The sequence below is a fragment of the Falco naumanni genome, chromosome 9 (genome assembly GCF_017639655.2).
Source record: "Falco naumanni isolate bFalNau1 chromosome 9, bFalNau1.pat, whole genome shotgun sequence".
Taxonomy (NCBI): Eukaryota; Metazoa; Chordata; class Aves; order Falconiformes; family Falconidae; genus Falco; species Falco naumanni.
Genome location: NC_054062.1, coordinates 34,456,656 through 34,482,377, shown reverse-complemented (window position 1 = coordinate 34,482,377; position 25,722 = coordinate 34,456,656). Strand labels below are relative to the sequence as shown.

Sequence of the window (25,722 nt, the reverse complement as noted above, 5' to 3'; positions counted from 1 at the left end):
TTCCCAGCTGGGAGAGACAGGGCTGGAGATACCCTCCTCTCTCCTGCTCCTTTCACCCCAGGAGAAAACCAGTTGTTGGGACCTTCCACTGGCACCCATTGAAAGCCACCAACTGCCCAGGCAGCGCTTGGCCAGAGCTGTCAGGGACCCAGTTAATTTAGGGTGCGGTATACGTTCTTGTTGCCTCTTGTTCCTAGAAGGCATGAAGTTATACCAGCTGCCTGCTTGCTCAAGAAGTGTGAAATTCTTTCTCTGACCTTTTCTGTTATGTTATTAAAAGGCTTCATGGCCAGTTGTTTCAGAAAAAAAATTAAAAAATTGCAATATCTGTTGGTAGCTGGGGCAGAACTTGCCCATATCTTCAGGCTGAGCGCTGGTCACCTCCCAGCTTCACCCCTGCCCTGCAGCAGGAGCGTGCTGCTGTGCAGGAGCTCTGAGCCTCTCCAGCCCAGCTACCCCGGTGCAGCAGGGCCTGTGGCAGGGGAAAAAAGAAGTTTGCATGGGAAAAGGCCACTAACAATTGCAGAGACCCAGACAGCCTGCTGAAGGCTGCAATGCATGCATAACTCCGAACTGCAATGATTTCTGTTATGGGGCAACCTGGAAGCTTTGACCAGACTAAGGATCCCTTCACACTGATCTCTGCAAAAGCACATGCACAAGCCACCTTTGGCCTAAGTGGCTTATCAGGTGGGTAAAGAGCAAAGAGGCAGGGAGAAGGCTGCCTTTGGGCATACTGCAGGCTGCCTGCACAGGGCAGGAGCCATTCCCGTCAAGCCTAGACTCTCCAGCTGTTCTCATGCAAGCAAATGACTATCGGAATCTATATGATAAATGCCTTTCAAGGACAGAATTAAACAGACAAATGGATGGATGCATGGACAGACAGGGAAGCAGCAGGAATGCAAAACAGAACAAAGAGCAGACAAACAAAATCTTAGAGGGCGGACAAGGCTGTGCTGTGCCAGGAAAGTAACGGAGATCTGCGCAGGAAGCTGCAGGGGCGTGCATGGGAGCCCACGCATCTCTGGGCAAAGGGAGGGAGGCAGGGAGCAGAAAGCAGGCAGTGGCTCCGGGTCCCTGCTGGCTGCCTGCACTTCAGGTTGTTTTACAGTTGATTTATACATGTAACAGGCAATGTTTCTCTGCTGTCACTGACATTAGGAGCTGAAATGCTGCAGGGATGAATGGCCATTTGTCACCACAAATGAAGTCTGCTTGCTCCTTTTTTTTGCTTTTCCATTTTCAGCTGGCAGCGGGGAAAGGGCGGCAGCAAGGAGTGTGCTGGCTCTGCAGGGCAGGTTCACTGTTCCTCCCGGGTTATGAAGGAAGCCCCTTCCCTTTGCCTACACCCACCCGACCATGCACACCCAAGGGGGGCTACCAGGTAAGAGCTTGCTGGAAGATGCGCAGCCAGCCCAGGGTCTTCTGGGCTGCTAAGAGTAACTTCTCCTTCCCTAGGATGTTGGGCTGGGCAGATCATCAGCGATCTCCCATTGCCTTGGCCCCCATGGTTTTAGCTGCTCACCTCCCTGCTGGGAAAGAGCTGCAGGCACTGCTCTGCACTGCCAGCTGTGTTTGGCCACCACTGGCAGGAAGCCTCCTGCCATCCTTCAGTAACTGCTGGCCCAGCCCATGCACTCCCCTGTTCATCCCAATCTCACAAACCTCCTGGTTTGTCCTTAGCACCCTGGAAACCCACTGGCCCTCCAAATGCTGGCACAAAACCTGCACTTATTTGCACAAAGAGGCATTTTGCAGCACCGAGCAAGGGGGGGACGGGACGGGACACGACGACGATGACAAGAGTCCCCTTTCATGAGGACGTCATTCAGCGGCCACCAAAGAAGTGCGCGGTCCACGTGGCTGGCCAGGCTTTTGTCAAAAACCCATCCCTAACCCCTACGGGTAAATACCCCTGAAGTGCTCCCAGGCAAGCAGAAAAGAAGGAAAAAAAAGAAAAGGGAGAATTTATTAGCAAGGAAAGCAGACTTTTTGTCTGTGGCACGTGGGACAGTTGGAAAGGCACCACGCAGTCGTGCAGTGCTGTGGAAGCAAGCAGAGGGCTGAATCTCGAAGGCGAGTGGCAGCAGCGGGAGGAGCTGGTACTTTATGAGGATTGTTAAAAGTTTGGGATCAGCTGGGAGGGCAATCTGGATTTCCACGCTAATTGCATCCATTCTGATTTATCATAGAAGATTCAACTCCTGGCATTTTGCATTCGCTCGAAATGCTGGCATAGCTGGAAGTTGGGGAAAGAGGAGACGCAGTAACAATCTCATTGTTTAGTGTCTGATGGCCTGACTAGCTAAGCATCTGCTTGAAATATTAATAACTGTCAGATGGGAACAGCTCAGGGGCTCTATACAGTTTCACACCATCTGTTTGTAGAGTAAACACACTTACGCACAGGCGCATACACCCAACCCTTTTGTCAGGGCTTTTATTCTCTGGATCGGCATGCCTGTGTGGAGGGGAGACTGGGGGCTGCATCCCGGCAGAGCGGGGAAAAGGGAGGAGCCGGGAGGGCAGCCTGAGAGGGAGCCAAGCTAAACCATGTACGACAAACGATAGCAGTAATAACACATCCAAAGCCTAGCAGGGGTTTCGATGCTCTCCACTTTGATATCTCCTGTCCCAGAGCAGCTTTGCTTCTTTCTTTGATTATTTTTCAGTGCAGAGTTTTGTTCTGGTTCTTGCTATGCCCCACACTGGCACTGATATAGACTGACTGTGCCTTCACACACCTGGAAACATGTCTTCTCACCATGGATTCTGGATGCTTCCACTAACCCACATGGGAGTGACAAGCCTTACGGAAATGCCCCGCTATTGTCACCGCCTCTGTCTGCTGCACCACCATTCTGCTACCAGCCATTTAATACCACACTCTGCTAAATACAGTCATTCCCCTCTTTTTCCACCCTTCACCCTTTTATTGGCTCAGTTGACCTCAATTTTGTTGAGGAAGTTGGTGCTTCCAAACAAGGCAGTGAGAAAACCCACACTGAAAGACAGAAGTTGGGTGTTCACTCTTACTGATGAAATGACCAAATTCAGAAGGTACCAGAGCATCTTTTCCCATAAGCAGTAAGCTAAGAGAGAGGCAGTGGATATGTGATGAGACTGAAGTACTCAGTGGATTGCATGCAGTGAGGAGGAGGGAGAAGCAAGACCATAACCACTGCGATCAGTGTCTGCAGGAGAAGCTGTTGTCTGCATATGAGACCTATCAGTGCAGGACATTCCACAAGTTCCCAATGTGGTAGGAACCACACATGTCTCCCAGAGACCGGGGAAGGTCAAAACATCTGCTCCAAAAGCCCATGGGAGGGCTACAACCCACCGCTAGCATCTCCCACCACTCCCTTACCAGGCTCCCCAGCCCATCCCTTGGTGACGGGCACCATGGAGCCAAATGCCCGCCAAGGACTTAGCAAAGAGAGCCAGGATGCTCCTACTCACGTGGACCTGAAGGACAGTGGTGCCCACGGTGGTGTTCTCAAACAGGCTGACGTTGTACAGAGCCTTGCTGAAAATAGGGCGGTTGTCATTCTCGTTGATGAGGTAAATCTTCACACGCGCGAAGCCAACGTGGTCTGGGACACTCTCATTTGCAAAGAGCTGGGCAGAAGTGGGAAGCAAAGGACAGGGTTGGACACACTGTCTGCAAAGCTTGGTAAAGTTATCTATTCTTTTTTAATGCAGAAAACAACGCTCTCCTGAGCTCCATGCTCAGTGCTAACCACCAAAGCGTAGCTGCTCAAAAACCAGAAGCAACCTCTTTCCCTCTCCCCCAGGAGCTGCTCGGCTCTGGGTGACCTCAGTCCTTGGGTGAGTCAAGCATCCCCGCACCACCTGCCCTGAACAGTCCTAGCCTTTGCCTGGCAAACTGGGGAACCAGGACCTGCCACCCCACTGCAACCTGGAGAAAGGCTAGGAAAGCTTTTGCTCATCTTTCTCCATGGGTGGTATGAAAGCATCTCTGCAGGACTGGTGTGGTGTAAGCCTGCTTTGTCTTCCCTGTGAATTCATGGCTCAGGCAGAGAACAAGACAAAGCTGGAGCAGGAGGCTGGGGAGAGCTTTAGTGCCTGATCGGTGCACTTAAAACTAAGTTTTATACTCTATAAAGCCTTTACAGCCCCATGACATAGCAAGGGGGAACATGGTCTACTTCGGCTCTTGCAGCAGAGCTTTCAGATCTTGGAAACAGGGAGAAGGTGCAGAGCAAATATCTTCCCCCACATCCTCCTTTTCTTTATTATTTCCATTTATTTGCCATTTTGTAATGCTCTGAAGTTTCATCATGTGTATTAGAGAGAGGAGAAGCATGGTTTCTGATCACTCATAGGTCACACTTAAAAATATGGCCATTCCATAAAGCAAGAGGTGCAGCCTTACCGAAAATTCATAGCGAGGAATGGTCTCAAAGTCCAGTGGCACCGCCACACGGACGCGGATGTCTGCCTTCCCCTGGATAGAGGTTGGTGAGATGATGAAGTGGTTGGAGTTGTTGCCCACCAGGTAAACCTCAAAAATGCTGTTGGGTCCCTGGGAAGGGAAGAGAGGAAGGTTGACAGTGACAAAGGAGTAAGGACCAGGCACAGTCCCCAGGTAAGGCTGGGGGCACCAGGGGCAACCTGGAGGCAAGCGCAGGACAAAAGCACTGACCCTGCTGCAAAGCCTGCGCATCAGGTGCAAACTTCCAAGCGCCAGCAGCTTGGGTACAGCCCTTTGCCTTCAGACATGCAAAAATGTAATTATTGGAGACGTAGGGGAGCGTTTCTCTGCTTGGGTTTGGTTAACTGAGTGATAGGGTTTGGCACCGACCTTAAGCACTCTTTGTTGCATTTTATTATGCTTACTGGGTGTACAATGCATGTGATCTCTATGAATCTTCTTTTCACGTGCACCCGTTTTATACAAAATCTATGTGCACATGAAAGGAATGCATCCCTGGGATGAACCTGCACTGCACACAGCTGGAGGGAAAATCCTTTTTACTGTTCAAAGAGCCACACACTGCACAGGGTATCACACACCTGGATTTCACTGCCTTGTGCTGCGGTCCCAGCATGGGTACCTCTCCCATGCAGAGGGCTCTTTCTAGTAAGGCAGCTCAAACTGTGAAGTGGAAAACTCGTCTTCTCCCAAGGCTTGGCCAGCAAAGCAGCAGGACCACCAATATACTGACAGCAGCACTTTAGGACCCTCGCTCCAGGCACAACAACCCTTCCCAAAGCACGGCCCAGTAGAGCACGTGAAAAACAAGTCCAGAAGCTGCCAGAGCTGAATTTCCAATTTTTCTCGAATGACCTCCCACCTATCAGAAAAAGGGACCAATTAAATGCTCGAAGGGGCACTAATAGCGAAAACTGGCTAAGTGTGACCACTGAGAACCAGTGACACAAGAAGAATTCCCTCCCCTGCACCCCCCAGCAGCCTGTGGAGCTGTGGGCAAGCTGAGCATCTCTGATAGGAGCAAGCCCCAAAGGGTACCCACTGCCCCAGGAGCCCAGAAATGCTCAGCTGGTGGACGGCAGGGAGCCAGTATCCCTACAGAGAGAAGAAAAGGGACCTGTCTTAGGGCAGACTTAGCTCCTTCCAAAAGCTGTTTTGCTGGCCAGCTGAGAAATGCCAACCTCAGCACAAGTGAGGGATGCTCCCTGACACTGGTACAGAGCCTGGGAGGAAGGGAGCAGATGATACAGAGAAAGGCAGGAGGAAGCATCACTCCCCAAATCATATTTCATACCCTACCCTTCAGATGCCAATTTATAACAAATGAACATTTTCCACCAGCAACAAAAAGCCATTTCACTGAGGAATTTCTCCCCAGCTCTAGTGTTGAGCCCTTGGTGTCTCTCCCAGGGCCCGGTGCCCTCTCCACAGTACATGAAAGCACCTTTTGGTGCCCTCCCCACAGTACACGAAAGCACCTTTTGTGGTGGTGAGATGCGAGGGATTTTCTTGGAAGCAGGAGAGAAGCGAGTTTGTTGGAGCCATGAGATAAAGGTTGAGACATCAAAAGAAATCCAAGTATTTGTGGGAAGAGAGCTGGGTGGATTAATTCCCCTCCAGCTGGGGAAGGAGATCAGCCTCCAGATACCCACCATCCCTAATTAGCAGCCCCTCAAGTGCCTCAGTCTCCCCATGTGAGGTCTGGAGAAGGGGAATACATCTGCCTCTCGGGAGGGCTGCTGCAAGTTGCCACTTATATATTTATTCGGCTATTTATTTTTTTGTTTCTGCCCCCATGCTGCTTTCCTTGCTCCTGGTTCCCGGAGCCTGCGAGCCCCCTGCGGATGGCTGAAAGCAAATCTGAATATTCAAATTGTTATCAGCTGCCCAGCAGAAGGGGCTGGCTCAGCCCGGCTCACAGCTAGTACCCTCTCTGCTCTGGAGGAAGCCACAGGGAGCTGCTTACATTTTCCTCACCCCTTCCTACCTGCTCCTGCCACCCAGAGCAAACAACGGATCTGAAATGTGTTCGTGAAGAAGAAAACCAAGCGCCATCTCCCCGGGCTTGCAAAGGTCCTGGTGTGCAGTGGTGGGCTCACGGCCGAGCATCATCTCTTTGCAGTGCCAAGGACAAGCATGGGACGCACTGGTGTGCTATCGGTGCATGACCTGCTTTACCTGCTCATTTCCCCCCTCCAGCCTCCTTACCCACCGTCTCCTGTACTGCTCAAGTTTCCCCCCCATCACTGAAAACAAACTGGCTCCTTTGCCTTCCTTTGGAGGCATAAATAAATGAGCAGCCTGCCAAGGCTTAGCAACCCTACAATAATAAACCCGTCTGCATGCGCTTTCCATCCGAAACAAATTGAGCCATAAAGAAACAGGCTTCGGAGGGAAGTTCGCTATTGCACAAAGCTGGGACACAGCCGCACATTTCCCAGCTCATCTCATCCCGTGCCAGCGCGTGGGGCCAGCACTCACTATGGCTTGAGGCTGCTGCCCGCTGCCTCCTTCCCAGCAATCAAACCTCCTCCGAGCCATAGCCGGCGCCGCAACTGATGGAAATTTCATGTCAATTCAGCTAAAAGACAATTGTAGCTGCAGTTGGGTGTAATTATGACTTTGTTCTTTGCGTGTGTACTCCTCGGAGCGTGTAATAGGAGCCGCATCGTGTCCCTGCTGCCACAATGCCAGCATCAACCTCATGCCGATACTCAAGTTCCAAAAAAGCAACCACTTACTGATCTACCCCAAACGCTTCATAGTAGAACAATTTGTGACAGACCTGTTTGCCAGCCCCACATACCCAATATCCCCCTTAAAATCCAGGGGGTTGGAGTAGAGGGAAGACCATCCCTGGGCACAGCCAGCACAGCACGGACCAGCGGGTAAGGGCAGAAGCTCAGGTGTGAGGCTGTGAGATGCCAGGAGGTGGGTATGTGCATCCCTCCAGAGGTCACAGGCACCATGTGGGCCCTGCTTAGGCACCTGCTACAAATCACGGCCAAATATTCGCTCTCCCAACCCACAAGACACGCTCACAGGGCATGGTTCACCACAAATCCAGGAACCCCTTTTCACAGCGGAAGGCCAGGAGCAGCCACAGCAGCTGTTCCAGCTTTGACTGAGGATGCATCATAAGCTTTATCCCTGCTTTTTCACCCAACATCGCCCACTGGCTTCATCCATCACTCTTGCTCCTACTCAGCCCCTTTCTCACGGGAGTGCACATAGAAATGCTTCAGAAATCATTCAGCCTTCCACCAGTCAAAGCAATTATTTAGCATCACTTACCAGTGGCTACACAAAAAACTCAAAGTGAAAAAAAAATAACAACCCAAACCCCTAGACAATCAAACCACCACTTCCTCAAACATACCATTCCCTGAAATCTCCAAGGTGCACAGGTAGGTTGGTGGCCTGCAATCATTTTCAGCACAAAGTGAGCTTAGATTTTGGAAAAGCAGCCTGGGATCCTCAGTTTTCTTCTCTTCATGCCGACACAGTACAGGGCTGCCTTTGGTTCTCTCTATCCTAGCTCAGCTGCAGCTTGCTTTTACAAAAGGGACAGCCCTGTCTTTCTGAAGCATAAAATCCAGTGTTAACTCCAGCTTTCCTCCCAGCCACTTTCTAGGCACAGGCTATTACCTACAAAAAGCTGAGGAGTGTTTAATAGCTCTCATTCTGGCAAGTTTGCAAAGAAAGGAAAGTGCTAAGAGTTCAGGAGTGGTGGAGGAGGAAGGGGGGGAAGTGTTTTTTTTTAAAAAAAGTAATTAGTGCCTCTTTGTATAGCTTGGATACCTTATGCCTGGGGTTCTAGCTAGTCAGAGACAAATAATGCTTAATCCTTCCTTTGAAAACACACGGCATAAAGAGGGTTATTCTCTCCACCCACTTCAAGGCATTTAACTCGACTGCTCTGAATAGCCTCTCCAGAGTTGCCTGCTTCTCTCCCACTGCCCAACCAGCCAGCCCAGGCTCCCAGCACCCGCTGCTCACCCAGCACATGAGCACGACAGTATCAATAACCCTTCGGAGGGCTCACTGGGCACGGCTGCTCGTCCCCTGCATCCCTAAGGACCCCACTGGGGTCGTGTGTGATGCAGGATGCCTGGAGCAAAACGGTCCCCTGCCTTTCCGATCCTCCTCCCCACGCTGGCAGCCCTTTTCTCCTGTCTTTCTGTCTGTCCAAAGTGTCAGTCCTTTCCCACTCCCCCACTCCTGGAGGAGTTTTCTCCTTCCCCATTCTCCCCAGGTTATCTGCTGAATTCCACACACGCCTGCACAGACGGGATCAATCCGAGGCTGCCTCGCCTTCAGCTTATCTCTGCTCCAAATGATTGATTTTCCCTCTTTAAGGGTAATTTGCTGGTGAATTCCATGTATTGCAAAAACCCCTGTGAAATCTAATTCAGCCCGACTGGCAGCTGGCACTTTTGGGAGAGAATACTCGAGTGCCGTCAATTCCCCTTTACAGTTCCTTGCTGCGTAGATCATATTTATAGTGCGTGTGTCTGTCATATGCATATATATGCTACGGATGATTCATATATTGCACCTGCACACACATGGGCACATATGATATCCCTATGCAAGTCTCTGATGTAGCTTTAAGCAACAAATACTGCATATTCCCATGGACTGTATTTTCTTTTTTTTTAAATTCCCCATTTATCTTCCTCAATACGCTTATTTTGGAGAATTGTTTCAAAATTATTCTAAAATGTCAGACCATCATACTTGCGCTTTATACAGCCTCTGCCCTTTTCTTCTTCTTCAGTCAACCGCATCAAGGAAAATCAAGTGAAAACCATGGTAGAAGAGCTGGTTTCTCTGGCGTGTCCTGGGGAAGTATGCTGCCATTTCTTTTAATATCCTTCTGTACATCCTCTGATGATAGGAAGCTCACATAGGGGATGCCCTGCTCCTTCTCCTACATGGCCAAATCCTTGCCTTCTCCATAAAATACTGTATCGAACCACCAGGCTGTAAAGTACCAGCATACCCAGAGAGGATATCCATGTCCCCCATCTCAGCCAGCCCTAGAGCAGATGAGCTGGAGCTAATCAGCCCTCCGAATTAATGTAAACTTATTCCACAGCTCAAGGCTCCTGCTCTCAACCTGGAAACAAACCTTGCTGCAAAAATGGATAATTCAAGGCTTTAACCTTCCATCTCATACACAGAATTTATTTGCCCCTGCTGATCTATTGCAACATGAATGAGAGGAGAATCCAGTCTCGGTGCATATAGATACCAGTCTTTTGTGGTGTCCAGTTGAGAACAAGTTCAGTCTAAATACTGGGAAACTTCCACAGATTTTCTCAAACAGCTTTAGAAAGGTATTCAAGTGGTTTTCTGACTGTGTGGCAGAGAGAAAAACTCAGCTGCACAGAAATTAACACTTTTTTCTTGGTTCATAGAAGGCCAGGTCCAAAACCCTGTGCAAACCCTGCGTACCAATTTCTCCTGTGTTCAAGTGTTTTCGATATGCCATAGAGACTGCAAAAAGTAAAACCAGCACAGCTACATGAAAACCTCTTGGCTGCACCCCAAATCCACATCTGGGTTGATCTCAACTCAACCTGGGTGCATCCTCTTGAGATGCTCCCCATCCCACCTCCCACCCCCAGCCAGCTCCTCTTGGAGCAAGGCCATGACCGTGTTTGAGGGATGGCATCTGGGAGTTTGCAAGGGACAAACTCAGAGGAACAGGTTTCTCCTTGGAGGCAACTCTGCTTAGATACCTTGTCTGAGACATTAACGCAGCCGAGCTCCAGAAAGGCACTTAAACACAGAGGTAAATTCAAGCGCATGCTTTCAAGCGGTCTTTCAAGCATCGCATGCGACATAAATAGGTTTTTAAGTGCTTTGCTGAATTGTTTAATCTAACTCCTTCAAAAAGCAATCATTTAAGTTTGTGCAAAACATACCAGAAGAAAGACAGACCAAAACACCACCATAAAAAGGCTGTGTGGACCTAGTTACAAAATACCTTCTTGTTTAACAGCCTCGGCAGCCCACACAGTACCTTAAAACAGTGTTTTAAGGGCCAGAGGCACGTGGACACCCCTTTCCCCAGCTCTACAAAGACATAACCAGAGCATGATGGCAAACAGGTTCTCCAAAGGCACCCAACCCCACAGGACCCCCACGTGCAGCAAGGTTCAGGTGTGGGCTGCTTCATCCAAGTAGGACTTCAACAAGTATGAGGGCTGAAGGAACAGCATCAAAATTTGCCAGAGGGGCCAGAACAGGCTGGATGGCTCGGCTCAAGAAAGAAACCAACCTGCCAAGGGGCTCTCCCAGGACTTAACAAGATAGTTTGGGAGACAGGAGACAAAACTTGAGTAAAATGATCTTCCCAAAGACTGTAGGCTTTGATTTCATGTGTTTGTATCCATCTGCTCTCATTTATTTATTTACCTGCTCTCCCTGGAGAGGTGTATAATTGTCTTCATGTTTTCCTTTGCCCCTTACACAAACAAATCATGCCATCTCCAGCATGAAGGCCATGCTGGTGAAACAGCTTCTGTCAGCCATGTCCTCAGGCACATCCCTGCATGAAGACCTCGGTACTCGCCATCCCATCCCTTCACTTGTAAAAGCCTCTCATGAGGTATTTGAGCATCCAAAATATCACTGTCAGGCAACTATCTTCCCATTCTGTAAGTTTTTTTACTGAAAGTTTGGGGGTCTTGGGACTTCTATAAATATGCTATCTGGGAAGCAATGCTAGAACAAGCCGCTGCAGATGCAGTCCCACTTTCTCTCACATCTTTTTGTGACCTGGGTATCCTCTTCCCAGTTTTCTCCCCTAAAGTGCTACCTTGATGGTTAGTCCAGTTGCAAGCATCCACAAAGGGAAACAAGAAAGGTCCACCACAGGATAATGCAGAAAAAGAACTCAAACTGCTTATAATTTTCCTCCCTCCAGATATTCCAAGACATCAGCAATCCTGTGCTTCTTATCCGTGAAAATAATGCTACAGTCAAAGCAATCCGTGCTAACAAGATGGTCTCCAAAGACGTGTACAGTAAAACTTCTTCAGACTCTCTTAGCACAAGAGGTCCTCCCTCTCAGCAGTTTTCAAAATTTCAGCCAATTCTTTTGGGGAAATCTCAGGATGTTAAAGAAATACATCAAAAGAATGAGTCTATTTTTGCTGGTGTGATCGGGAAGGCAAGGCTATTTTTTATTCTCCCATTTTAAAATTAGCAAGGCTGAAAAGTGAATTCTTGAATGGGAGTCACTCCAGTAAAATGAGCTTTTAACCAGAAATAATGACAGATCCTTCATCCTTCTGGCACAAACAGAAGTGTTACAATGCCCTTCAAGAACGGATCTGCTGACATCTCTCAGAAAGCACGACAGCGGCTCTATTCAGAAACTATCTTAAGCATCTGTCATATCCATATCTTCTTTATTAGCAATTGACATTTTCAAGAAAAAACAGTCTCTTTATCTGCTTAATAGCTCATCTGCACCACTTCTGGCTGAACTCATAACTCTTGGACGGTGACATCATGTCACAAGTAGATTATTAGTTCCGTGTCATAATCACTTCATATGAAAAAAAATGGGATTTCTGGCTGGCTTTACAAGATGTGGTGAACTCCACCCAGGGCTGGGGAAAAGCAAATCCATCATTTCAGCCAGCAAAGGCATCTTAGGAGATTTTGGGGGCAGGGGGAGATGTTCCATTTCTTATTCCTCAGTGCTACCACACTGTCTACCTGAAGCATCAGGAAAACATCCTGACAATGCCATTTATTCTCACAACCCCTCTCCCCTCATCTCACTTGGCCTGAAGAGGAATAGGGATGGCAGAAGCCTGTAGCCAGAGCCTTTCCAAGGGATTTTGGAAAGTTCACCACGAGGTATCAGCACTTGTTTGAAGCAGACACTACGCAGCGTGGCAGGGTTGGAGGGTACCAGCACACAGAAGCAGCCAGATGTGAACTGCACAAGTCAAATAATCAGAGTAATTGAAAACTGCAAGCCCAAGGCTGGGAAACACGCTGCAGTCCCTACGTGGCATGGACCAGCGCACAACAAATAGGAGCTCCATTAACACGAGGGAGGCACAAGCCTACAATGCTCCCAGCTCATTTGCAGTTACGAACTGGTATCTCAGTGCCCTCTACACTTTCTCCAGCCCCATGCCATTGGGTATCTCTTACCTTCTCCCTGACAGCAGCGGTATCTGTCCCCATTGGGGCAGAAAACCTGGAGGTTCTTTCCTTTGCGTCCCTGGCAGGTCCCCTGAGAGCCCAGCAGAAAACCTCCTCCCTTTCTAAAGCAGACTGGCAAAGGACTGACCGACAAGAGCCCTTGGAAGTGGGCGAGAATCAGCATCCCACACAATCCTATTTTCTGGCTCTCAGTGGCTGTGCAATCCTGACTACATTAAAGCACACGCTGTGCCTATGCTTTGGGGAGGGCATCTGCAGTCAGGGTACTGAGCAAGCAGAGCAACGGCAGCAGTAAGAGCTGAATTAAGTGGGTATCAGATGCTCCTCATCACAAGTTCCTCAGTGACTCATTCTTCCCTGCACCTCCCAAAACCACACCAGCGCTACCCAACAAAGGATGGACAGAAGCCCCTGCAGGAGGGGATATACCTCACCTCATCTTTGTCCTCCACCTGGATGAAGAGGGGAAGGGCAAAGCCCACTTGGGCCAGCTCTGTGATGGCCACGCTGTACTCCGAGCTGTTGAACTCAGGTGCATTGTCATTGACATCAATGACTAGGATGTTGAAGGTAGTGGTGACAGTGGCATTAGAGGGTGTGCGGTCATCGTTCAGCTCTGTCCCCTGCAAGGAGAGAAAACAACAAGGCAGCCTGTATTTTTCAAAGAATAAATGTAAAAGAAAGTGTGTATGCCGTGACTAGAGACTCTTGCAGCTTTTGCTTCTTCCACTTTGCCAGGGAAGGATGCTCAGCTGGTTCTGGCATTGCCCCTTAACCCTGAGCACCATTCCACACTGCTGACCCATTAACACACACACACGGATGTTGACCCAGCTCTTCCATCACCCACACATCAGACTCACAGCACTCTTGCAAGCCTTCCCAGCGGTTTAACATCTCCCTTGGGATGGCTTCGGCCAGGTTCTCACTTGCCCCTATCATGTAACAAATTGTCAGGGCTCAGAGTCATGCTAGGGGATGAGTAGGTGATTTCCCCGCCACAAGCATTTAAACCAGAAAATTGCCTTGTGAGATGTGGGGGACAGTCCTCAAAATAAGGGAAGCCACGATGGAGTGAAGAGCACTCCTATTTTCTCCTCTGCCATCTTCTGAGGTAGGACCAGGAGCAGGGAGCTAACTACCATAATGCTGCTGAAGGGACAGAAAAGTAGGGCAACAGAGGAAAACAAGATTTAGACCTAAAAATAGGTTTGGCAACATGTGTCTAAATACAGAGCTGAGTCATGACTCCGTATCACACCTCTGTCTCAAGAATCACTTTAATTTTGCTTTCCCAAAAGGAAAGAGTGCAGTTTTTATTGCCAGAGAAGCAAGACTTGTGAAACAGCCTTTTCAAGAAAAGTCCCTCCTCCTGTCCTTTGGATAATCTTGCTTTGCTGTGGGCACAGAAAAGCAACGCTAACACGACCCACATGGCTCATTGCTATTCACCACTTCTGCACACAACAGCAGAACAGGCTGATCTGAACAAGAAGCAATCCAGCTGTATTTTCACTGCATGCTCCAGGACGAGAGCAGCAGAGAACATTTTGGGTCCTAGGGATGCGGGACGCAGAGAGTTGGCATTTGCGGGAGGATGCAAAGTTTGTGGGGAGAGAAAATAAAAATCTATCAGATCAACAGAAATGTAGTTGGAACTCCATTATCATGCAGGCAGGAAAACGGGCAAGTTTTCAGGTTCACAAACCTTTCCAAGATTAAACAGATATTTTTGTCCCTATTAAAAACAAAGTATTTTCCTTGTCTCGATTTCTGCCGAACTGAAACTATAAAAGCCCAAACCAAGAGATACCAGGGATGGATGCGGATCTCTTCCCCATGCATAAAGCCCCACAGTACGGCCCGCGCTGTAATTCCTTGTCTCTTTGACCCCCGACAAAGTACTGCACTTGCCCAAATGAGAAGGCGATGTGCTGGCTGCTGCCCTCCCAATCAATGACCCTTCCTACAATGCTGATTTTTCCCTACCCTGGCCCAGCAGAATCTATACTTCTAAATGTGTTTCCAACCAGCTGCCCAGCTTGGTATTGATTTTAATTACAGGGCTGTGAGCAGAGCTGGGAAGCTGCTCTCAGGTGGGGCTGGAAGACCACGCTCCAGTGCCTTTTCTTGACGAGGCAACTTTCAGCATCACTCCCTCACTGTGCCTGCCTGTGCTGGGTAGATGCAGTTGATGCCCTGTTACACCACTGCCTGGTGAAATGACAAAATGTACTTGTTTTTCTGGGGGTTTGGGGGGGAAGGGTGGGAAATAGGCACAAGTGGGCACAATTCAGGTGTGTGAACGTAGGTGCCTCATGCAATCCCAGGGTGCATCCATGCTGCCAGGAGATACAACTGCAGGCAGATCTAGTTGGAGACCAGGCAGGGCACCAAAAATGACTTTAAACACCCATATAGAGGCAACCATGTTTTGGGCCACCATACAAAGGGGCTGTGTTAAATATCATGCTTGGCTTGGCCAGGGAACAGCACGTCACAGCTACGGATGGGAGCAACATGTCCCAGGTCTGCACCTCCACCTCTTGAAGGAGTTGTCCCTGAGCAGGATGCCCTCCCCACCCTGCTCTGCTGGCGTGCCTCCTGGATGGAGGCGGTCTCACCTTCACTGTGAGGATGAATCCAGAGCTGTACAAGGGGTTTTCCCGGTCCAGTGGCCCATTCAGGGTTAAGGCTCCGCTGATGTAGTCCAGTGCAAAGATGCTGTTGGTGTTACCTGGGAAAAATATCAGGCAGTGTGAGCAGACCAGCTGGGACAGCCGATGCTGAATGGTGCTGGGGGTAACACAGAGGGGGAAACAGGAGGACGTAAGCCTCTTCTGCCAGTCTTTATGCATGACCAGACCCAGTGCTTGACAGAGAGGTTTTACAGAGCAAATCCACTGCCAGGCCAGGAGCTCCAAGCTGGGCACAGGCTACAGCGGGCTCTGTGAACCTCACACATTATCTACATGTGCTTTAAAATGTAATGGCTGTAACAGTCCTCCTCTCCTCTCACCTGTCCCAGCTCAGGGCTCAAAACAGTGCTTTCCTTTCAACAGTCGATACAGTTGTGAATGCTGCAGGCAGCTGAAGAGTTTCAAAGGGTTTTAGTTATTAAAATATGCAACAGCACAGCCGAAACCAGGGCTGAATCCAGGTGCTCCCCTCTGAACAACCACCTGCATTTGCATGCCCACCATCTCCCTGGGGTAGGCATGGCCTCTTTCTTAAAATACAAGAGTTACGGGAAATCAGTCCAGGTTAATCAGAGGAAGGCACAGACAGACCAAGCTCACAAGTAATTCTTCATGTAACAAGCGGTAGTTTAACTGTGGGGCCTCTTGCCAGAGGATGCTGAAGATGATAAATGTCCACACTTATTCAAGGAGAGACTGGGGAGGTTAATGAAAGAAAAAAAAAAATCCATCAAATAACAGAGAAGCTCAGGAATTTTCTCAGCTGGACATATTTGGAGCCAGGGAGAGCATTAGAGTAAGTATTACAGGTACTTGCCCTGCTTTTATGCTCTTGCCAGATGTGTTGACCCCATGCAGCTGCCTTGCCTTCCTTTACTTGAGCCTAATTTGGCTTCTGTGCCAGTCCTTAGGTGCAAGCAATGAAACAGGGCGGCATGGAGGGCTGTGCTGCCTCCACGGACCATCCTATCCTCAGCTTGACTGCTCCTCTGGAATTAGACACCCAGAAAGGATTAAGGCAACCCTTGACTCTCATGGCCAGCAGATGCTAAAAAGATAAATGTCCTGCACTGGGAATGCCCTTGGGACAGTCCCAGGTGTTTTTCCTGTCAGCCAGACAAAAGAAAGCAGTCGGTATGTGGAGCTTGGGATACCTGATGCCAGCCTGACACAATACCAGAGGTGGCTGCTGAATTAGTGATGACCAAGGAGGTTATGCACAGGCATTTGGCCACCCACGCCACTCCATCGTCTCACAGTATGCAGAAACCCCTGATACAGCCCCAAACGGGAATGAGGAAACCCTGCAGGTATGCTATATTAATCCCAGACAAAAATAAAAATACTCCTGTCTTCTCAATATATCTCAGCATGAATGAAACACACACAATATTTGTCATTTCCCTGGAAGGGAGCTGCAAGACAGATCTGCTGCCACAAAAAGTTGTTTCACATAACTCAGAATCTACCTCACTCTGTTCCAAACCTCCATTTAACCATGGCTGCACCTTTTGCAGGATGGCCAAAGCTTCCAGGTCCGGCTCTCTCCTCCCTCCCAGTGCCAGGAGCCACCTGGCCTTCATTAGCTGCTGGCTGCCAGCATCTCCTCTCTTTCCCAGAGCCCAAAGTGACATAACACCTTTCTCCCCCATTACCAAGTTTTTATATCTTCCTCTTGGACTGAATGCCTCCCATTCCTGTCCTTGGTCCTCTCTTCTCTCCATCTGAAATGGTACACTGACTGCTAGCCAGCTTAATGAACTGATGCATGGCTACTTAAAACATTAGTAGCAGCCTTGTGTTTTTTTTTTAATCTAACTTTTGCTGCCATACATGAAGATCTCTAGTCTCCTCCCTCGGACGATTCCCTTCTTTTCATCTTGACTTCCCACCTTTGCTCCGTAATTTATAGCTGACCCTTCAGGAGACTTATTCAGATACCAGCTTTGAAGGACACTGCACAAGATGTATTGAATTGTGCTGCAAGGCATTTAAATGCTCTAGGATGCCATGTTGCCATGGCAAAGTTTATGCATCAGGGCAATCTTGGTACACTCCCCCTAACATAAAGTGTAATAAAATACCTTTCTAATCACAAAATACTGTTCTGCTAACAGGAATCTAAACATGAGGACCAGCAGATTTTCCTGGAAATAGGTCAAGAGAGCAGGAACTTGACACAAAGGACTAAACACAGCACTAAGCAACGTATCCTAAAAATGCTTGTGCGTTTCATATTTGACCACAGTCATTTTCTGAAGGATGGATGAATAAATTAGGGACCCAAATACCCTTCTAGGCTGCACATCAGAGGCTTTTCTCTAGCTCAGCCTCCCCAACATCGCTCAGATGGCAGATATGCATCTGACGCCCTCCGGGGTGCCTTTCTGCTAGCACAGAATTGCCAGCTTTGCAAATTAACCTCAGAAGGGAAAGAGGTGTCTCCAAACTCGTCCCTCAGAGGCCTTTCATAATTTAATCTACAATACCTCTCCAACCACCGCTTCATTATTCCTCTGACCAGTGATCCCCACTGAAGTACTCGCACTGCCGAACAATGCACATTCCCCCAAGACACTTTCTTTGCAAAAATCTCTCTAATCATCTTCACATATCTTCACTTTCCTCTGAGCAAGGAAAAAAAGATACTGTGGGGGAAAAATAGCCAATTTTGTCTTTCCCTCCCCCCAGTCTCTTATTCCCTCCCCCTCTGTATAATTTCTCCACTCACCCTGGTTCTTCTGTTACCTCTCAGGCATCTTCCTGGCCCACAAAGTAGCCAAGCCCAGGTTAAGCACAGCTTAGTCCGCAGCTGCTGGTGCAAATGGCTACACTGGCTGTCAGCTTTCAACCCATTTGTCCGCTTCACCACTCTTCCCAGCGCTTGCTCCCTCCTGCAAGTTCCCAGCCGGACACCCGCAGTCATCTGTGCCCAAGGTGGCCTCGGAGGCAGGTGGATGCCATGAGCTGAGCCAGCTTCTCGTCGTGCTGCCCCAACGCTCCAGCCGATGGCTTGTGTGGCCAGTGGCCAGCACTGCCTGCCAGGCATGTCAACAGAGCAAACTCTGGTTTGCTCACCACGGGTTTGAAGCAATAACTATAGCGCACAGGCACGAGATGGAGAACAGAAAGGGGATGATGGAGCATCTTCGAAGGGATTTCAAACCTAGTCGAGATCCCCAGATAATACTGTTTCTCAGAGGACACAGAATGGCACAGACTTTTCCGTCTCCAAATCTGCACTCTGCAAACTGTTATAATGGCACAGACAGCAACTGTTGTGGCTACACTTGACAGGAAAGCCAAGTGACCTTCAAGAAAGGCCCCCACTGCCCTCCCTCCTCTGTGTCCCACTCACATGCTTTCTTCATGAGCAGTGCTTGTGCCACGGCACACGCATCCTTCTGCTCCACATCAGGCAATGAAACAATTGCTCACCTGGCTCAAGAGTTAGCAGCTGCTGGATGTGTCCCTGCTTGAGCCATCTATTGCCTAGCCTGAAGCCTGGTCTGAACCACTGAAGCATTTCTAGATGAAAACCAAGGACTTCACTTCCATGCCTCTGGTTTGAGAAGGGAGCCCAAGACCACACTCTGGCTTCTGCCGAACGGAGACTTCCCGACGAGGATGTGGCACATTCACAGACCCCAGGCAATCCAGCTCCATGGCACAGAGCAGGCAAAGCAAAGATGGCCTTAAGAAAAGCAGGGCAGGGAGCAGAAAATAAATGTGATGCTGTGTAGGAGGTGGCATCCACTGGTGTGGGACACCTCGTGGGAAGGCAAGCTCCACTTCTACCTCTGCTACCGCTGCAAACCTATAGAGCTGGATACAGTGCAAGGCAGGGGACAGCAGGAGAGACCCCCAGGGTAGGAGTCAGAGCTGGGCAGAAATTCAAGGATGGGAAGGGAAAGGCTGAGCAGCGAAAAGGAGCGCAGAGAGAAGAAAATCAAAGCAGACAATGTTTTTAAATACTCAAAAAGACAGAGGAAAGGCAAGAACAACAACAAAAAAGAGAATTAATTCTAAGACAGCAATATAAACGCACTTCTGGTAGACTCATTGCTCTCACCTGGTGAGGAACAAGCTTGCTCAGGACATACAAGCCCAGTTTCTTGTTATGACACAGGTAAAAACAGAAGGAAACCTTTCCCATCCCTCTGTCCATGTGCAGGTATGGGGACAGCAGCTCCTACAGCCAAGTGCGGCCAGGCAGGGAAGCGGGAAGACAAGAATCAATGCAGCGCTGGGTTGGGAGCAATGGGATGGATCACAGTAGCCCATTCAGAGTGTTTTTCTAGGCTCATTGAGGAACGGATGGTGGCATAGGCATAATTTTGGAGAAACACTGCTATAACAAGGGGTTTTATAGATGAGGGCCATAATGTTTAATTGCCCTCAGCGAATGCTCTCATAGTTTAAAAAGGCCATTAAAAATACCGGCTCAAACCCGGGGGTGGGGGGGAGGGGGAAGAAAAGGAGAAGGGAAAAAAAAAAAAAAAAAAAAAAAGCACTGATGTCTCCCCCTTCCTCCCTACTGCTTTGGCCTTTGAGCATCATTCAAATCCCTAGGAGGGAGAGATGGAGCTATTGCCCAGCTCTAGCAAAGAGCTACCTGTCAACTAGGGGAAGCTGATTCCCCCATGAAGGAGAATTTTCCCCACCCACCTCTACGCAAAGGGCTATTTGTATCAGGGAGGCACATCCTCGAAAGGCACCGGGCTTGCTAAGCTGCTGAACTTGGAGCGGATGACTTTCATGAGATGTGAAAGGGGAACCCATCACACACCTTGCACCAGATAATTTATTAATCAAAATGTGCTCCGTCAGGGCTCCTCGGCACCGAAATAGATGCTGTTGGATGTGGTTCATAGAGTCAGCAACAGACACAGTTATCATCATATAAATAGACCATCAGCTGCTGTGACCACCTCGCTGCTCTTCACCTTGAGTTTTTGCCCCTGTGCAACATGCGGGGAAGCACGCCAGGGCAGATACCTTGCCCCACACCTAAATTCAGAGGGAACATGTTATTTCCAAAGGAAAAGGGGTTATTACAACCTGAGCTTTATTTCTTTGCTCTGCATGAAATCAAGATGCTCTAGAAAACAGTGCCCATTTCTCCTGCATTGGACTTTTTTTCTCTTCTTCTCAGAAGATGCAGCTCTCTGGGACAACTGATTCAAGGCCAAAAGCCGCGTGCCGGCACTCCTCCGCATACGCCTGCTCTGCAAACAGGCATTTTTAGTATCTTCCCCAAAAGATTTAATTGCCCGTTCTAGCACAACTGGCAGAATTTCTGATCTTGCAGAGCCACAAAAGAAACTCAGATTAAATGCTCGCATGGTTCCCTTTTTTAGAACCAAATGTACAGTACGAGAAAATAAAAGGAGAGATTTATCACCCAAGGTGCAATCCCCCTCCCGAAGCCACCAGGAGCTGTGGATGAGTATCAGAGAGGAGAACAGAGCCTGCAGAGTTTAAAGGTTCCTGTTCTGAGTGTAATTCATCACACAAAAGGATGCTGAGTCTTGGACGACAAGCACCATTCCCCCATGTCATCTAAAATGTGCTCGGTGGCTCAAAGGGAAGGCAAATCACCAGCACTGCCTGGCTTGCCTTTTTTATTTCCCAGCCTTTCCTCTTTCCATGAAACTAACCCTAAAACCTGCTATGGGAGAGCAGCCAACAGCTGGATTGTGAGTCAAGGCAGCGGAGCAATGCAGGGAAAACTACCGTAAGTGTTTATTTCACTCATTTCTGTAAACGCAACACTTTAACCTTCCACCTGAGCTTGCAGAGGATTTTGTCCTAATAAATACGGTGCAGAAGGCAGTGTGCATTCCCAGACAGAACGGGCTGGTCCAAGCTGCCAGGCATCACTACCTCGGAGCAGCAGTTGCAGAACACACTCTCAGCCTGCATCCCAAGGATGCATACACATAAAATTGGCACTTTCTTAACAGCTACTGTGCCTGGGCTGGCTTGAGACCCCCACAAATCACCTCTCCTGCCTCTCCCACAGCAGTAGGCAGACTCGTCAGAAAGAACATGAAAGGAGTATGCTGTAATATGCCCGGTAACAAGTCTGAATCAGCTTTTAACATAAACCCCACATCTCCAGGCTCGACACCTTCCAGAAAAATCTTCTGTTAAGAAAACATCTCAGAACCAGTTGCTTTCTCTAGCCCCAACACGAACGGAGATAGCATAGTTCATTCTTCTCCAACAGTTGCCAACACCTTGAATACACATTAAATCCCAGGAAGTTAAACAGGAAGTCTCAGAAATTAAACCAAAAATATGCTTTTGTTTCATATTTACACATAAACAGGAATGTATAGTTTTAATTACTCAAGGCCATTTGCTGGGGAATCACCTGCCATGCAAACCATTATCCCAACCATCTCTCTTTCCAGTGATTTCTGGATTGCCAGGGAGCCAAAGCAAGATGCCAGCTTGACGATGAAGCATCATTAGCAGAGGCGAGGAAGATGGGGAGCAACCGAGCCAAGAAAAGAGGGCTGTGGCCACGGCCACCATCTCTTTGTGCTGTCTCATCCCCTTGCATTGGCAGGGTGGGAAAAACAGCCTTTGATGAATAACTCTGTGTGAAGCACTTTTCCACCCATCAGCATGTCCTCCTACAGAAATGTTCTGCTATGATGACTGCCTTTAAATCACCCTGGAAGGCCCTCCCAGCAGGTGTAATTTATGAGGACTTTAACACCCTAGTAGTTCTCCGAGTGATCCAAATGGGGGGAAAAAGCCGGTGCGGTGTAGGCCAACTGGCAATGGAATATTTAAATTAGCAGGTCCTGTTTCCAAGGATGCTCTCTGATGTCCAGTTTAAGGGACTCAGGGAAGTGGTTTGCTTCGCCCTGCCTGCTTTATTAAGTCAGGTCAAAATGTGAAGGGATGTGCCAGCAGCTAAGGGCTGGGAGAGCTCTTCGGCCACTTAACCTTACCTCAAGGGCTTGTGCTGTGCTTCCAAAAGGCAGGCAGTGGGGGACTCCAGATCTGTTAAGACCATGTGAAACATGGTCTGAGAGCTACTGCACTGATTTTTACATTTTTTAATATATATATGATATTTTATTCCTTAGCAGGAAAACCAGAAGACAGACAAAGAACAACTCTTTTCAGACACATTTCCCTCTTGCTTTGGTAACTCACGCTTCTATTATGTTGTGCAAATAATGATTTTTAATTCATGCTTCCCTTGGGATGCACGAGAATGCTTTGCCAGAAATAGCATCAGTCTCCTAAAACAATCAACTTTGTGGGGGTGGGAAAAAAATCCCTAAGGGTTTGTGAAGAGCCCTGAGGACCAAAAGCCCCACACTCCCTCCCCTCTCTTCCCCTGCAGGACTTTCCAAGCCTCAGGAAGGACGTATGGATTGCCTTTGTGCAATCTCCCATTGCCCATCCATCACCACACCTGAAACATGTCAGGCAGGCAGAGACTGAAGTTCAGGCATCTTGCAGAGCCCCAGGACCCTTTCCTCTGGTTTAACCTTTTGATGCCTGCCCAAGTTGCACAGGTCACCTTCACATCTTCGTGCCAGGAGACATGAAGCCTCCTGACTGTCCTGGAAATAAATGAAACCCAAGGTTTGCTGCTGGTGAGCAAAGTGCGAGACTGTAATCTTACAATATATTTTCTTAACAAGGACTCGCAGGCCAAAGTCCCCTTCTGCCTATTAATTAAACTGCCATTTAATTCACGAGGAAAATCCTCCTCTCAAAGAGCCAAAGGATTCCCCACAACCCAGGCAATGTGCAGCAGCAGCAAATGTGAAAACACACTGCCGTCTGCAGGCCTGATCCTGCTGAGAGCACCGGGCCTCTCCGATTTCCAATGGGAAAATCAATCTCTGTTAGACCAGAGAGTTCCCCTAAATGAAAAGCCTTATCTAGAACAGGTCGTGTTATACAACAAGACACTCGCTTTGCCTGGGAAATGAAAGATGATGAGGCAGAGTCCCCGGTACAGAGGCTATCTCCATAAATCTGCCAAAAAGGAACTGTGGATTACTTTGCTGGATTAATTATCTGTCCTTCAAACAGAGTCCTGACCTCAGCAGCTGAGCATCTCCAACCTGTCAAAGCAGCCAGGGAATGAGGAGGGAGGGCTTTGCAGAGCACTGGCCGCTGCTGCCTGCACCCTCCTTTACACCTGAGAAAAGCAGCAGAAACACCGGTTGGAGCCACGACAGCCCCGGCACCAACCAGCCTGTCGCACAAGGGGCTTGAATCGTGAGGCCACCATTTGGATTTCTTTTCCAAATGGCCTTCTGCAGGGCAGCGATCCCACTCCTGGCAAAGTGCGGGTCGAAAAAGCACAGGTATACGTGGGGCTGAAACCTCAGATTGAAAGGAAGGAGGAGGAACAACTGAATGGCTTCACCCTATAAGACATGGAAATGATTCCCAGTGCAGGCAGGCAGCAGGCAGGCTCATCCCTGGCAGGACAACTAGCCAAAGCCATGACACCGCTAGATCAGTGCCCCTCCATTATTTCAGGCTTAACAGCTTTGTAAGCTGGCAGCATAAAGTTAGATCTTAAGTCTTATTTTATGTGGTTATGGTTAATCTTTTAGTTTTATTGTTTTCCTGCCACAGAAGGACCTTGTGCTGGAGATAGCTGTATAAATAAGAGCTGCTGCAGTATATCCCGAGGCTCAGCTACCCGAGGGATAGAGCTGAATAGGACACCGGCAATTCCAAATTAAATTTTATACCCCACCTCCAAATCATACCAATGCTTTAGATATTAATACCAAAGGAATGACAAATGGCTAGGGCTGCTTTCTAGCTCTCTCACTGCTGTATATTCAACCCCAGATGGTAAAATCTGACCAGCCACATGCGAGCCCTGTGCCCAAAGACCTGGGGCAGCTGGGCAGAGGCAGCATCCATCCCAGCTGTGAAACGGGAACAGCATCACCACCATCTCCCCTCACAGAAAGGAGCTTGAAGAGCCAGGTATAATTAAGACCTCCACCAGCCACTTTCACTTTTGCATACAGTCAGTTTCTAATTTAATTTGCTTCCCCGTTCCCATATGTTAGGCCATTTTTTTGCAAAATTGTCATAAAAATTTACCAGCTCAGGCACAAAATCTGCTCACTAACCTTTACCATTGTGATTGAGGATAATGATAAATTAATTAGGCTTTACCTGCCTACCAAAAAAGAATCACTTGCCTTAGGTGAACAGGATTTTGGAAGCACACTAGCTACTGGTTCCTGTGTCTGGACTCTCAGACTTCAAAAGGTAACATCTTCTTTCAAAAGCAAGCAGCAAATCATGGAAAGTATAAGAGAATGCCTTAAGCAGAGTGGAAGAGGCGCTCACAGCCCTACTGACTTCAGAAAAAAACCTGGTTGCCCCACAACCATGTTTTCTTTAAAATTTGCCCTCAGCCATGCACCTTGGCCACAGTCCGGCAGCTGAACAAAGCTGGAGAACTCCGGCTCTGGCAGCAAACTCAATTCAAGGTGGAAGCAAAGCATCCTGAAGCCTGGCTTCAGGGATTTTGGAAACCTCTGCCTTAAGCTGGAGGCGGGGTGAGGATGGGCAGGAGGCGACAGCAAGTGTCTGCAGCTGTCCCTCAGTCCATCCACAGGCTGATCCTTCCCAGCACCACTGCTCTGCAAGGTGCTGGTGCAGTCAGGAGAAGGACTCCCGGCCAGTTACAAAAATACTCTGCAATTCTCATGTTTGGGCAAAAAAATAAATAAATAATGCAAAGCAGTTTAATCACTCTTTGATGTGTTCTGCCTGATTCTCCGATATGAGAGCTGCCCCCCACCAGGCAGGACCGGGAGCAGGGATTAAGCTCTTGGCATATGCAAGCAGATGCGAGGCTGTTTGCACTGATCTGCCTGCCTGTCACCCCACACCCCACCACCACCAGGCTCCTGGAGCATGCCTGGCTCCCTTCCACCATCCTGCCTGCCTGGCCACAATGGCCAGCCTGACAGCTACCCTGGCACTATGTGGGGGATGCTCACAAAGGGACATCATGACTATTTCGCAGGAAAAACAAAGACAGACGTGACAATAAGAGCATGCATGAACACTGCAGGTAAAAATCCAGGGTCCAAAGTTTTGTTTTCCTGATTCCTTGACCACTGGATAAGCAGAAAGCCTGTTGTGACCATGAGTGGATTAATACATTTAGCAAATTAACCCTCTATAGTCTGCATGTTTTCTTCTGTTTAAAAAGGTTTAAGCCGTCAAATAAAGGCTCCTGGAAACTCAGAGCTGTTTGTATTGCACCAGTGCTGAAAAAGGAAAGTTAGATACCTACAACATAACCCATACTGAAACAGAAACAGCGGCAGTGGCCACCAGCAG

At 48.7% G+C, this 25,722-nt stretch overlaps 1 protein-coding gene across 1 annotated transcript in view; it reads right to left on the bottom strand.

Moving 5' to 3' along the window:
* Positions 1-25,722, bottom strand: part of LOC121093814 (cadherin-23-like) — a 67,483-nt gene that overhangs the window by 27,389 nt on the left and 14,372 nt on the right. The window contains exons 5-8 of the mRNA XM_040606687.1: positions 15,283-15,395; positions 13,093-13,281; positions 4,403-4,552; positions 3,466-3,624 (exon numbers count right to left, since the gene is read on the bottom strand). Coding sequence (XP_040462621.1) covers positions 3,466-3,624; positions 4,403-4,552; positions 13,093-13,281; positions 15,283-15,395 — 611 coding nt within the window. The remainder of the gene's footprint in view (positions 1-3,465; positions 3,625-4,402; positions 4,553-13,092; positions 13,282-15,282; positions 15,396-25,722) is intronic.